General features: G+C 40.2%; 1 protein-coding gene across 1 annotated transcript in view; it reads right to left on the bottom strand.

The window, feature by feature from the left end:
* Positions 1–13289, bottom strand: part of LOC126426519 (uncharacterized) — a 60807-nt gene that overhangs the window by 17911 nt on the left and 29607 nt on the right. Inside the window, exon 3 of the mRNA XM_050088424.1 lies at positions 9813–10234. Coding sequence (XP_049944381.1) covers positions 9813–10107 — 295 coding nt within the window. The 5' untranslated portion in view covers positions 10108–10234. The remainder of the gene's footprint in view (positions 1–9812; positions 10235–13289) is intronic.

Raw genomic sequence — 13289 nt, 5'->3', positions numbered from 1 at the left:
GAGAAATATATTAACCCATTAGCGCCGTGCGTTGCCATATGGCAATGTTTGTAACACTTTTTTAAAATCGTTGATTCCACGACATCAACGAAACGAGAGTGTTAGCAGCACTGGATTCCCTTCCGCAAGACTGTGAAGATCACTACAATGCAACAATTTTAACAATACATTTAAATTCTGCGACGTAAGCAGTACTGGAAGTCGTCGTTTGCTGAATGACAAATAAAAATGGAGTATAAGTCCGAGTAAGTATGTTTTACACAGTAACTTACGATATATAATTTGGTTTTTTAGTACGGTCGTGCTTTAAATACTCAAATATATATTCTTTGGAGGTTACTGCTTGCTGTGAAATAAATTACATTCATTTAGGCCGTTTGAACGTCGGTGTTGCCATATGGCAACATTTGGCACTTGTACTCAGTAAAAGGACAAACTTTCTCTTTTTTGTTTTAGAAGAGGTTTCTCGCTTGCTGAGGTGCTGGAGATTCTTTATAATGACGATACTGAAGGTGATGTGTTTGTTGATCCCCCAGATCCGAATAGAGGAGAATGACGGATTATTGTATGTGCGGTGGCTGGACAACTCAGTTGTCACAATGATCTCTTCTTCATGTGGTGCACAAGAAGTTGGCCAAGTCAAGAGATTCTCGGAACTAAAACAGCGAAATATAATTATTCCCAGACCAAAACTGGTAGTCAAATATAATACATAATGAGAGGTACTGATCAGATGGATCAGAATCTTGCATGCTATCGCATTGCAATAACAAGCAAGAAATGGTACTGGTGTCTCTTTACACGGATGTTAGATCTCGTCATACAAAACAGTTGGATTTTGTATAATAAAGCAAGGAACCAAACTATTTCTCAGCTTGATTTCAAGAGAGAAGTAGCAACAGTGTACTTGCAAAGACACCAAGCTTTACCAAAAGGAGCCGGGAGACCTGCATCAAGGGCGTGTTCTGACAGCCGCACATCAGATTCAATTAGGTTTGATAAGACTGACCACCTCATCCGGCACACAGAATGAAAGAAGAAGAAGAAAAGGTGTGCACAGAAGGACTGTAAAGCTATTTTGAGAACAATGTGTTCAAAGTGTAATGTGGGATTGTGTATTGACTGTTTTATTCCATTTCATGTAAAATAATGCTCAGTTTAAGGTTTGATTTTTGATTATTAATTGTACTGTGTTATAAAGCATCAGTTGTACGATGAAGACTGAATAATAAATTCGCATAACTTGTATATGTAATAAGAAATTTCAATAACCTACTTATTTTACTTGAAGTTGTAATCCATATAAATTTAGGTAGTGAAAGTGGCTAGCGTTGCTATATGGCAACATCAAATATCTCGCTAATGGCGGTAATGACTTTCGTCGAAACAAATCTGTTGTGTAATTTATGCCTTTTACAGGCATAATAACGTAATTTAAAAATAAATAAATAAATAAATAAAAAATTCATGAAAAAATTAATTCCAGTGCTAATGGGTTAAGTTGAACAGAGGCAATTATGAGAGATGTGAGAAGTTCCAGTACCTGGAGTGCTGGTTACAGAGGATAGCAGACTAAGAGAAGAAAAAAAAAATCTAGTATTGCTGCAGGAAATAGAGCTTACTGGGCCCTGATCAAGAACCTTCAGTCACATAGCCTGAGCAGAAAATCGAAGGGGACTGTCAATGGAACAGTCATAGACCGGTGGTAATGCATGGCTCAGAAACATGGACAATGACTGTAGCAGAAGAAGAGCTCTTGAGAAGATAGGAGAGGAAAATATTAAAAAAGATTATTTGAGCCATGTATGAGGCGGGGCAATGGAGAATAAGTAGAAACAAGGAATTGGAAGAACTGTATAGAAATCCCGACTCAGTGACTGAAATTAAGTGTAACAGATTGAGATGGCTGGACCCTGTAGAGCGAATGTCGGAGGTTCGAGCTGTCAAAAAGGTTTACACAGGAAATCCAGGTGGAAAAAGGAGCATGATGCCTGGAACGATGTGGAAAACAATTTGAGAAAGATTGGGGTCAGGAGAGGGAGGAAACAGGCAGAAAATCGTCAGGTTTGGGCTGTGATCATCAGAGAGGCCAAGGCCCTACATGGACTGTAGTGCCAAGGAATAAGTAAGTAGATAGCTATTGACATTACAAACTAAAAGTGGGGTCAGTTAGAATGTCAGCGGCATTTATTGCAGGATTCTAGTGCAAGTTGTTTACAAGATCGTATTTTGAAAAGTTCTCAAATCGGCACGTGTAAAATACTTGCGGTAGCACACACTAAAGAACAACGCAAGTGTATACACTCGTTATGTGGATTCTGACCAGTAACAAGACAATTGATCATCACAGGTTGTGTTAGAAAAACAGGCAGTGGCAATACACACTTCCAGTCTGGTAGGGAATGATTGCTGTACACATGCTAGCATTTCAGTGACGATGTCCGGGCAAGCTGCAGTAATACAAGATGTACAGCTTTGCATCCGCTGTTTGCCGATAGATGGTGACAACGGTAAGTAGTGGTCGAAAGAAACAGATCGCAGATGTCAGGCAGCTGGTGTGGACTTCGGTCAACTTAACCTCACTCAAACATTAGTCGATTTGTGCCTGCATCATAACGTTGTTCTTGATTGAAAATGTCAGTTTACGGGCCTAATTCTCATCATTTGTGGGAGATGTTACTGTTTTGTTTCAATATCAAGAAAACAGCGGCTGTGTCTCATCGAATACTCTCAAGCACGTATGACATACGGCAAGGACGCTATTAGTGAAAGAACGTGTCGCGAGTTGTTTCAACGCTTCCAGAACGGTGATTTTAACGTCAAAGACCTGTATAGCGGTGGAAGAGAGAATGCTTTGAAGATGCAGAATTGGAGACATTGCCGAGAAGAATTGGCATGATTAGTGCGGGTGACACAACAAGCCATTTCAAAAGTCTCAAGGCTATGTGCACGATTCAGAAAGAAGGAACTTGGGATCCCGTGTTAGCAGAAACTGAAAGACATTGAACAGCGTTTGTGTGTTTGTGAACAGTTGCTTCAGAGGCAAAAACAGGAGGGATTTCTGCATCGCATTGTGAGGAGGGACGAAAAATGGGTTCACTACAATAACTCTAATCGCAAAAAATCATGAGGATATCCCGTCCATGCTTCCACGTCAACGGCCAAACCAAATATTCACGGCTCCAAGATTGTGCTCTGCATTTGGTGAGACCAGCTAAACGTCGTAAACTAAGAGGTGTTAAATCCAAGTGAAATCATCACAGGTGCTCGTTATTGAATGCAATTAATACATATGAGTAGAGCATTTAAAAGACAAACGGCCGCAATACAGCGAAAGGCACGATAAAGTGATTCTGCACCACGACAACGATCGATCCCACATTGCAAAAGAGGTCCAACCGTACTTGGAAACGTTAAAATGGGAAGTCCTACCTCACCCATCGTATTCTCCACACATTGCTCCCTCTGACTATCACCAGTTTAGATCAATGGTGCATGGCCTGGCTGATCAACACTTCTGATCTCACGAAGAAGTCACAAATTGGATGGATTCGTGGATCGCCTCAAAAGATGAACAATTTTTTCGACGTGGGATTCGTACACTGCCCGAAAGATGGGAGGAAGTAGTGGCCAGACATGGAAAATACCTTTAATGATACATGTGTAAGCAATTTGTTTCATTAAAGCCTCAAATTTTGGGGAAAAAACGCCGGAAGCAAATTTGTACACCCTGTACATTGTTGCACACCATAGGGTGTAGATGGTACGTCCTTGTAGACAGCGTCATTCAGCTTTCCCCACAGAAAAAAAAAGCTACAGGCATCAAATCTGGGGAATGGGTAGGCAGAGATACAGTTCCTCTGCATCTAATCTAATGATTTTGAAACAATTTGTGAAGATATGCTGTAGTGCTTCATGCACTATGAACTAGACAGCCATCATGTTGGTACCACAAGGGAACATCATCTAGCATCCATGGAAAATGGTCTGTTAGAGGGCTGCGCATTCACTTATCCGCCTATGAAAAACAGGCCCATGAGCTAATGGTTCACCATGCAGCACCACACTTTTACACTCCACAGACGCTGACATTACACACGACAAAGCCAACGAGGACTGTCGACACAACAACAGTACAATATTGGCAGTTTACCTGGCCATGGTTGGTAAATGTGGCTTTATCACTGGACAAGATACATGATACATCTGGAGTATCCTGTCTTAATGAAGATGTACAGAAGTTAACATGAGTCTCACAATCATTCCCAAGCAGCTCTTGTAGGAGAGAGATGTGATAGAGATGGAACCTTTGTCAATGGAGAATGTGTAGAATAACTGAAAAATTCGTGCCACTTTCTCATGCGATTGAGCACGAGCTAATGTGCGGATCAACTGCAACAGCAGTGAGGACATTAACTTCCCCCTGATCTGTTGTCACTTGTTTCCTTCTGTTATGCTGTCTAACATTTTGATGTAGATGGTTGAAGAGAAGGTTGACGTCTATTGGAATATCTTGTTGCATACACCGTAAAAGAACTAACTGCATTCTCCCTACACTCTCCACCCACCATATGTTGGCTTTTTCTGCCTTGGTAAATCGCATTGTCCGCTCGGGACCTACTGCTTGGACTGTCTCAGACTAAATGATTAGCAAGGTGTAACAAGCACACTGTAAGCAGATGTAACAGCACTGAACCTAGCAACTACACAGGTTGAATGGCACAAACAAGTGTTGGTGTGGAAACTTTTCAAAATATGATACCTCTTAAATGACTCATAGAATCCTGCAACAAACACCATTGACATTTCAATGGCATTACAGAAGTGCCCAATTCCACTCGTTTGCTGTGACCCATGACATGATCAGTATTGTGGAAATGGCTAGTTCCACATATATAATATGGTGACAACGGTGTCACTACATACACATGCAAACAAATGTGAACAAAAATAAAAATGACAAACTTTCACTGCAAAAATAAAATGAAACTAATGGGACAACCACTGAAAATTGGAGATTTAGGGCAGGAAGAAAGTAAATACACAACAATAAAAGAACACTGCACCATCCTAAAACAAGTAATATCCAAAAAAAAATCAAATACTACATTCCGCTACAACAACAAAACCACAGGAATCATACATTTCCCTTGACCTATATAACTCTACCACATCTATTGATACCAAAAATCAACACCTACAAATCTGAAAAGTGGAATCGCACATTTCCCTTGACCTGTATAGCTCAACTGCAGCTATTTGATGTAAAAAAAACACCTAAAACTCTGAACAGTGGAAACAAAATCTCACCAACTCAAAAACCAAAATACCCCATATTCACCACAGAATTAAAACCAACGGACCTACCATAAAAATACAACAGAAAAAAAACACCAGAATTGCTATAGAATAAAACCAAAACAAAAAATAATTACCAACAAAAGCTTCCAGCAATACCCCCTAGGTTGGCCACAGCGTGTGCACACCTCCCCCCCCCCCCCCCTCCTCACACACATACTCTCACCCTCACTCTCTCTCTCTCTCTCTCTCTCTCTCTCTCTCTCTCAGTAACTCGCTGAAAACACTTCCACAATCCACACTACTGCACCAACTACCTAAATTCAAAACCATGTTAGCGCAATGACAACCAAAACTGAAATGAACACATTGAACTTATCACGTCCACATCCCCACCAGAGGGCATCATCAAATACAACAACATGACATCTACAAACACAACCAACTCAAAAACACTGGCCAAAGTGACGTCGTGCACCACAACACCATTAAGTTACAGGTTGAAGCATACGGGTGGAATCGGACGCTTCCATTGACCCTACTTTTAGCTTGTTAATGTCAATAGATATTGTTCCATTTAAAAGAGTGTGTTTGTTTGTACAAAAGTACACTTTCTGAGTATAAATCTGTTTACTGACTAACAATACGAGCCCCTGACTACTAATCCATTCTGTGAAAACTGTATAGCACTTCCCATTTCTGCAATATTTGCGGTGCAAGTTCTAGGTGATTCACACTGTATGGCAATAACATTCCAGACGTATAAGACATAAAGAAAAAGTAATCTTTAATGATGATAGCAACATCATAGTTATTGAAATGGAAATGCCGTGTGGCTAGGGCCTAGCGTCGGGTAGACCGTTCGCCTGGTGCAAGTCTTTCGAGTTGACGCCACTTCAGCGACTTGCGTATCAATGGGGATGAAATGATGATGAAAGACACACAACACCCAGTCATCACGAGGCAGAGAAAATCCCTGGCCCCGCCAGGAATCGAACCCGGGACCCCGTGCGCGGGAAGCGAGAACACTACCGCAAGACCACAAGCTGTGGACTATAATTATTGAAAAACTCCTACAGCAGAAAGCGAATGAAGCCCTCGTGGATGTTTACAATGGGCAGTGTGTGTGAAACTAACACTGAATATAAAGAAAATAAACACTACGCACTACAGCATAAAGAAGGAAAATAAATGTCGCTTTAAGCATAGTAGATACAAATCTACAGAGTCTGTAACAAACATGAAGCTTTTTTGGGATTAATATTGATTGTAAATTAATAAGGCATGAACACATGAAGATATTGACAAAACAAATGTCATCAACATGTTATGCTTTTAGGGTTCCATCATCAGTTTGTAATAGTCAATGTCTTGTGGTGATGTTCTATTCCTACAAGCACTCATTTGTTAGCTACGGGATTATTTTCTGGGGATCAGAGGTACAACACTTGGACACAATTTTAAGACTACAGAAAAGGGCTATAAGAATAACAACTAGAAGTAGTAGTTGGCTTCACTGTGAAGAACTGTTTAGGAAACTGGATATCTTTACTGCAATAAGTGAGTACGCCTACCAATCTGCTGCCTAACTCAGGGGAAATATTATTATATAGTTTGCTGATAGTTTCTACACCACTGTGAAACTAGATCCAGTTTGGACTTATATTTACTAAGGAAGAACAAACAGAAAACTCAAAACAGTATTTGCTGTGAGATAATAAAATTGTATTAATAAATTGCCCAAGGGGATGAAAAAGATTACTAAAATACAGCTGTTTAAAAAAGCAGCTAAGCCATTCTTTATAAGTAATGTATACTACACAGTTTTGAGGCATCAAGGGACCACAAATTTAGCATTGGGGGGCAGTGTGGAGGATAAAAATCGTAGAGGGAGACCAAGAGATGAATACACTAAGCAGATTCAGAAGGATGTAGGTTGCAGTAGGTACTGAGAGATGAAGAAGCTTGCACAGGATAGAGTAGCATGGAGAGCTGCATCAAACCAGTCTCAGGACTGAAGACCACAACAACAACAACAACAACTACACAGTTAAAGATTACTACACAGTTAAAGATTACTTGGAGGACTCAGTAGTGGTCACATTACAGCACGTGACAACAATGCAATACTTTTACCAAAAAAGTCAAAAGATATGGTATATGACTGTTATATCTTATTCTCCTGAGATAAAGATATCACTCAATATTGGGGGACGATGACAGCTTTCCAGATGGTCTGAAAGGAGGGCATGGAGACAAGCATGAGGCAGAATTCTATGTTTACAGGCCTGGAATCAGTTTTCTAAACAGACTGGAGTTAGTGCAAGAGGCACAGCAGGATGACTGTGGTCAGGACTGACCTGCAAGTGTCTTTAGTGCGTGCAGTGATGAAGTGCAGAACTATGTTTTATAAGTTAGTCTATCTGGAGCCAACTGTGTGTAACATGATACAATAGGGACCATTCGAATGAGACAGTGTAGCATGTTTATTTCAGGAGAATAAGATATAACAGTCATATACTATACCTCTTGACATTTTTATTGTAACAGTATTGCATTGTGGTCATGTGCTGTAATGTGACACTGTGTTGTAATGTTGGAAATACGGAAGCGCCCGATCCCACCCGTCTGCTTTGACCCATGACGTCACAGATATGGGGGAAACAAAAACAAACACACACACTTTCCACAAGAAGCCTAATGACACTAACGGGACAAGCGCGGGAAATGGGGTGTTTTGGGTGGGGGGCAAACTAAATATAAACAAATTTAGACGCCTTGCGTAGCTACAACGTGTAAGTGAAGACAGCCATGCATGAATACCCACCCACCTCCCCAGGGGTCGTAACCCCTGCAACCCATAGAAGATAAAGATGCTTCAGTAGCTGATTAGTGTTTTTTGTCTTTTTAAAAAAAAAAAAAAAAAAAAAAATCTCATGGGATAGAACGAACAGATCAGAAAGATAAATATAATAAACTAAAACAGAAATTCGAGGAAACAGATAATTAAAATAAGTAATAAGTGTTTTTTTAAAAAAAAAAAAAAAAAAAATCTCACGAGATAGAACGAACAGATCAGAAAGGTAAATAAAATAAGATAAAACAGAACTGGAGACAGCCAAACTCCGCACCGTCATGACGTCACACACAACAACATCCTTACGTCACGGGTCAAAGCCGACGCGTTGGATCGGACGCTTCTGTCGACCCACTGTGTAGTATACATTATTTATGAAGAATGGCTCAGCTGCTTTTTTAAACAGTTGTATTTAAGTATTCTTTTACATCCCCTTGGGCAATTTATTAATTCAATTTTTTTCTCTGACAGGAAATGCTTTTTTGAGTTTTCTGTTTGTTCTTCATTGGTAAATATAAGTCCAAACTGGATCTAAATTCACAGTGGTTTAGAAAACTATCAGCAAAATATATAATATTATTTTCCCTGATTTAGGCAGCAGATTGGTAGGTGTACTCACTTATTGCAGTAAAGATATCCAGTTTCCTAAACAGTTCTTCACAGTGAAGCCAACTACTACTTCTAGTTGTTATTCTTATAGCCCTTTTCTGTAATCTTAAAACTGTGTCCAAGTGTTGTGCCTTTGATCCCCAGAAAATAGTCCCTTAGCTAACAAATGAGTGCTTGTGGGAATAGTACATCACCACAAACATTGACTGTTACAGACTAATGATGGAACCCCACAAACATAACATGATGATGACGTTCTTTTTGTCAGTATATTCGTGCGTTCACACCTTGTTGATTGACAATCAATATTCATCCCAAAAAGTTTCATGTTTGTTACAGAATTGTTTGCTCCACCTGGTGATCCCAATTTACGTTTTGGATAGTTTTACTACATTATTTCAGAGAAATGTCTGGCTGATTCCTTCATCGAGACCATGGCTGACTATCTGTCCTATTCTGATAAAAGCATAGGGCCTACTTCTATATTTTGTGTGTATGTGTATTTTTCAGCTATCTGCTTTCATGGTATTCTGATTACAGGTGCTATATCATTGTGAGATGATCCCTGGATGGATGGATGGATGGATGGATGGATGAATGAATGAATGAATAAATCATACCAGTCTTCAGGCTGTAGATAACAACAACGTTTGGATACTTGAGGTGGCCGAATATTTGAATGATGACATTGGTGGTGATGGTGATGATGATGATATTGATAACAAAACAACACTTCAACTGTTCTACATAATCAGATGGTATGCATGAAACTGATTACTGATCATGACAAACAAGAGGATAGTGTAGAGCCATTTCCACCAAACCTAGACCTTGGCTAAACTACAGATAAGTCTGTCATGACAACCAAGATGTAAGGAGGTGGGGGAGCTACATCAAATCAAACTTCAGACCACAACAATAACAACAGTTTGGGCACCTGAGGTGGCCAAATATGTGAATGATGGCAGAGATGATGATGATGATTAAAAGATGTGACATAATCAGTGGTTCATTCACACTTCGTTTAAGTATGCACGAAATTTCCTACCGATTGTGGTGAACAGCAGCGCGGTGTAGGCGTCGCCCACCGAGGCCACGGTGTCCAAGTAGAGCGGCAGCAAGACGACGGCCACCGCCGCCGAAAGGGCGAGCATGAAGGCGAGGGCCGCAACCTCCGCCGCCTCCCTCGCCGGCGACAGGGTGACACCGCCCCCGTCCGCATCGTACTCGTCGTCGTCGCTGCAGTAGCCGCCGGGCCCGACCGCCCCCGCGCCGGAGGTGGCGTCGTACTCGTGCGAACCGTCTCGCACGAGCAGGTCCTGACGCTCCTCGCGGTCTCCCATCTCGGCCCGATGTTGTGGGCAACGCCCCACCTCGGCTTCAATACGTCACAACCTACGCCGGGGGACGCCCACTCACATCCCCGCAAGGATTAGCAGCTGCCCACTTGACTCGAGGCCGGAAGTATTTCTGTTTAACAGCCGCAGTAACATTGTTACGACAGCTATGCGAACTTCCACCTAACCCATTTCTTAATATCTTATTTTTCCTTCTTCTTTATATCTAATCAGTCTCTATCAGTCAAAGACGAAAGTTTAGTGACATTTAGTTTGGAGGGGTAACATATCATCTGACATCATATCGTGAAGACATGACACATCTACAAGTTACAGTTTCTACGAGATACATTAAAGCACCGCAATGTACATGAAGGCAGCGGATATTTTTCTTCGGTACGCCTTTACCCTTTTGAATGTAGCAGTATCGTCGTTAAACTATCGATATCTTTTTTTCCGAACTGTGCATCAATATTCTTGCGGTGGGGCTACTTAATCAATTTCTCGGTGGAGTAGAAAGCTTCAGAATCAAAGATTTAATACCACTAAATCAATGAAAAATTTCAAAATGCTGTAAAAGCAACTCCCTAAAATGTAATATCTTCTCGAAATTCACCCACCCGATATACAAGAATAAACCACTGTGGTATATAAACTCAGTACTGCAGTTGGGTTTATCTGTGGAATTATCTCTTTGCGTTTGTTGTGTGGAACATCTGATGATATTTGACTGTTTGAATTACGACGTAAAGTTTGCATACGTCAATACAATGCGTTATTGCAAGTGGGAGGGAAAGTGATAGATGTTTTGGGAAGATTTCTAAACAAAACTATAACTTTTTTTCCAAAGCGGTTAATTTTCATAGAAAAGGAATTATTGTAGTGCAAAATAAACGTTGGGAATTGAGACAAAATTCATCAACCGACCACGGCATAACAGCCCTGAAAATTATAATGGACATGATATTTCCGGCCGTGAAAGTCTACATTTTAGTAAAATAAACAAAGTAAGAAAATTATTCACCAGGTAAAGGGACAAATTCGTTTTCATGCAGTGCGTGGCCCGGTAACAGGACAGAAAGAAACCAAATTTTAAGAGAGGATAGGACTGAGAAAAACCTTCAGTTTGAGAAAGAAGCCAAAAAAACATAATTCTAGGTTATTACATCAGCAACCGAGCGAGGTGGCGCAGTGGTTAGCACACTGGACTCGCATTCGGGAGGACGACGGTTCAATCCCGCGTCCGGCCATCCTGATTTAGGTTTTCCGTGATTTCCCTAAATCGCTTCAGGCAAATGCCGGGATGGTTCCTTAGAAAGGGCACGGCCGATTTCCTTCCCCAATCCGAGCTTGTGCTCCGTCTCTAGTGACCTCGTTGTCGACGGGACGTTAAACAGTAATCTATTACATCAGCATAAACAATTATTGCCTAAGAATTTTCAACGGTCAGCAGATATTTCAGCTCTACCCTACTTTAACTCAGTCAATGTGAAATGTCAGATATCCTTATTGCATCAAAATATTCTAGGACTGAGAAATAAAATTAATGGAATTAATTATCTGCATAGATGAATTAAGAGTACTCAAACCCAGCTGTAATAATCTGCCTCTCTGAACATTATGTGACCACTGGTATAGAACTTATAAGTGTTGCAGGGTTTAGGTTACCATCTCACTTTTGTAGAGCAGAAATGGAGAAAGGAGGAGCTGCTGCATTCATCAGGAATTGTCATAAATTTAAGAAGATAGACATTCATAAATTTTGCCCAGAAAAGCATATGGAAGCACGTGCAACAGATTTCACAAAAAAATCCTTAATAATATTAAGTGTATATCGAGCACCTGCAGGTGACTTTAATCTGTTCATAAACCACCTTGAAGCTGTACTGGCCCATTTAACAACCAAAAACAAAGAAATAGTGGTTGCTGGTGATTTCAATGTAGACTTCCTTAAAGACTCTCCCAATAAGAACTTATTTGAGTTAGTAACACTAACATTCAACTTAATTCCCACTGATAAGTTCTCCACTAGGGTAGCAAATTGCTCACAAACTGCCATTGATAATATCTTTATAGAAATGTCCAATAAACAAAATTATGTTACAAAACCAATAGTCTATGGCCTCTCAGACCATGACATGCAGTTCCTTCTGTTAAATGTTAATACTGAGCAGGATATAAAATCTGTTAAATCTGATGTAAATAAGTTATACACAACTGCAACCAGTCACTTTTTTCAATAATAATGCTTTATTACATTAAACGGTTTTCGAACCCTTTGATCTTCAGATGATTTCGGGAGGATCCGAGAAGTTACCGGTACATCATTACTGGTAGTAGCATAATGCTACTACCAGTAATGATGTAACTTCCTTCCAGCTTTCCCTGGAAAGCTACTACCAGTAATGATGTACCGGTAACTTCCCGGATCCTCCCGAAATCATCTGAAGATGAACCTGAAAGGGTTCGAAAACCGGTTAATGTAATAAAACATTATTATTGAAAAAAGTGACTGGTTGCAGTTGTGTATAACTTATTTACATTAATATACAGTCACGGTTCTAAAATATCCGTAATGGATAAGCATAATCTGTTAAATCTGAGCTCAAGAGGGTAATCAATAAGCCAAAAATTGCCTTTTCAGGCAATGTAGAACTATATGGTACTAATCAACAGAAAAAATCACAATTGTATGGATTTGCATTTGTGAAAAAAAAAATCCCATAAATTATAAAAAAGGTTCAGAAGCTATAGTAAAAGAACTTTGACAGATATGTCCAAATGTAAATATCTAGAACTGTCCCCGAGATACAGCATTTTAATTTTTTTTCAAAAATTTGCATCTTCAAAATGGTATGTGCAGTGTCATCTTTGCAGGGCTGTATCTCGGAGCACAAGAAACAAAAAATACATATTCCTTGGTTAGTTCTTCATTTTAACATATACTAAATTCAATAAGATCTAAGACTACGAAGGTGAGATTTTTTGAAACTTCCTGGCAGATTAAAACTGTGTGCCCGACCGAGACTCAAACTCGGGACCTTTGCCTTTCGCGGGCAAGTGCTCTACCATGTGAGCTACTGAAGCACGACTCACCTCGTCCTCGCAGCTTTACTTCTGCCAGTACCTCGTCTCCTACCTTCCAAAGTTTACAGAAGCTCTCCTGCGAGAGCACTTGCCCGCGAAAG

Source organism: Schistocerca serialis, chromosome 11 (assembly GCF_023864345.2).
Source record: "Schistocerca serialis cubense isolate TAMUIC-IGC-003099 chromosome 11, iqSchSeri2.2, whole genome shotgun sequence".
Taxonomy (NCBI): domain Eukaryota; kingdom Metazoa; phylum Arthropoda; class Insecta; order Orthoptera; family Acrididae; genus Schistocerca; species Schistocerca serialis.
Note: the sequence above shows the minus strand (reverse complement) of the source record. Positions and strands in the feature narration are given on the sequence as shown.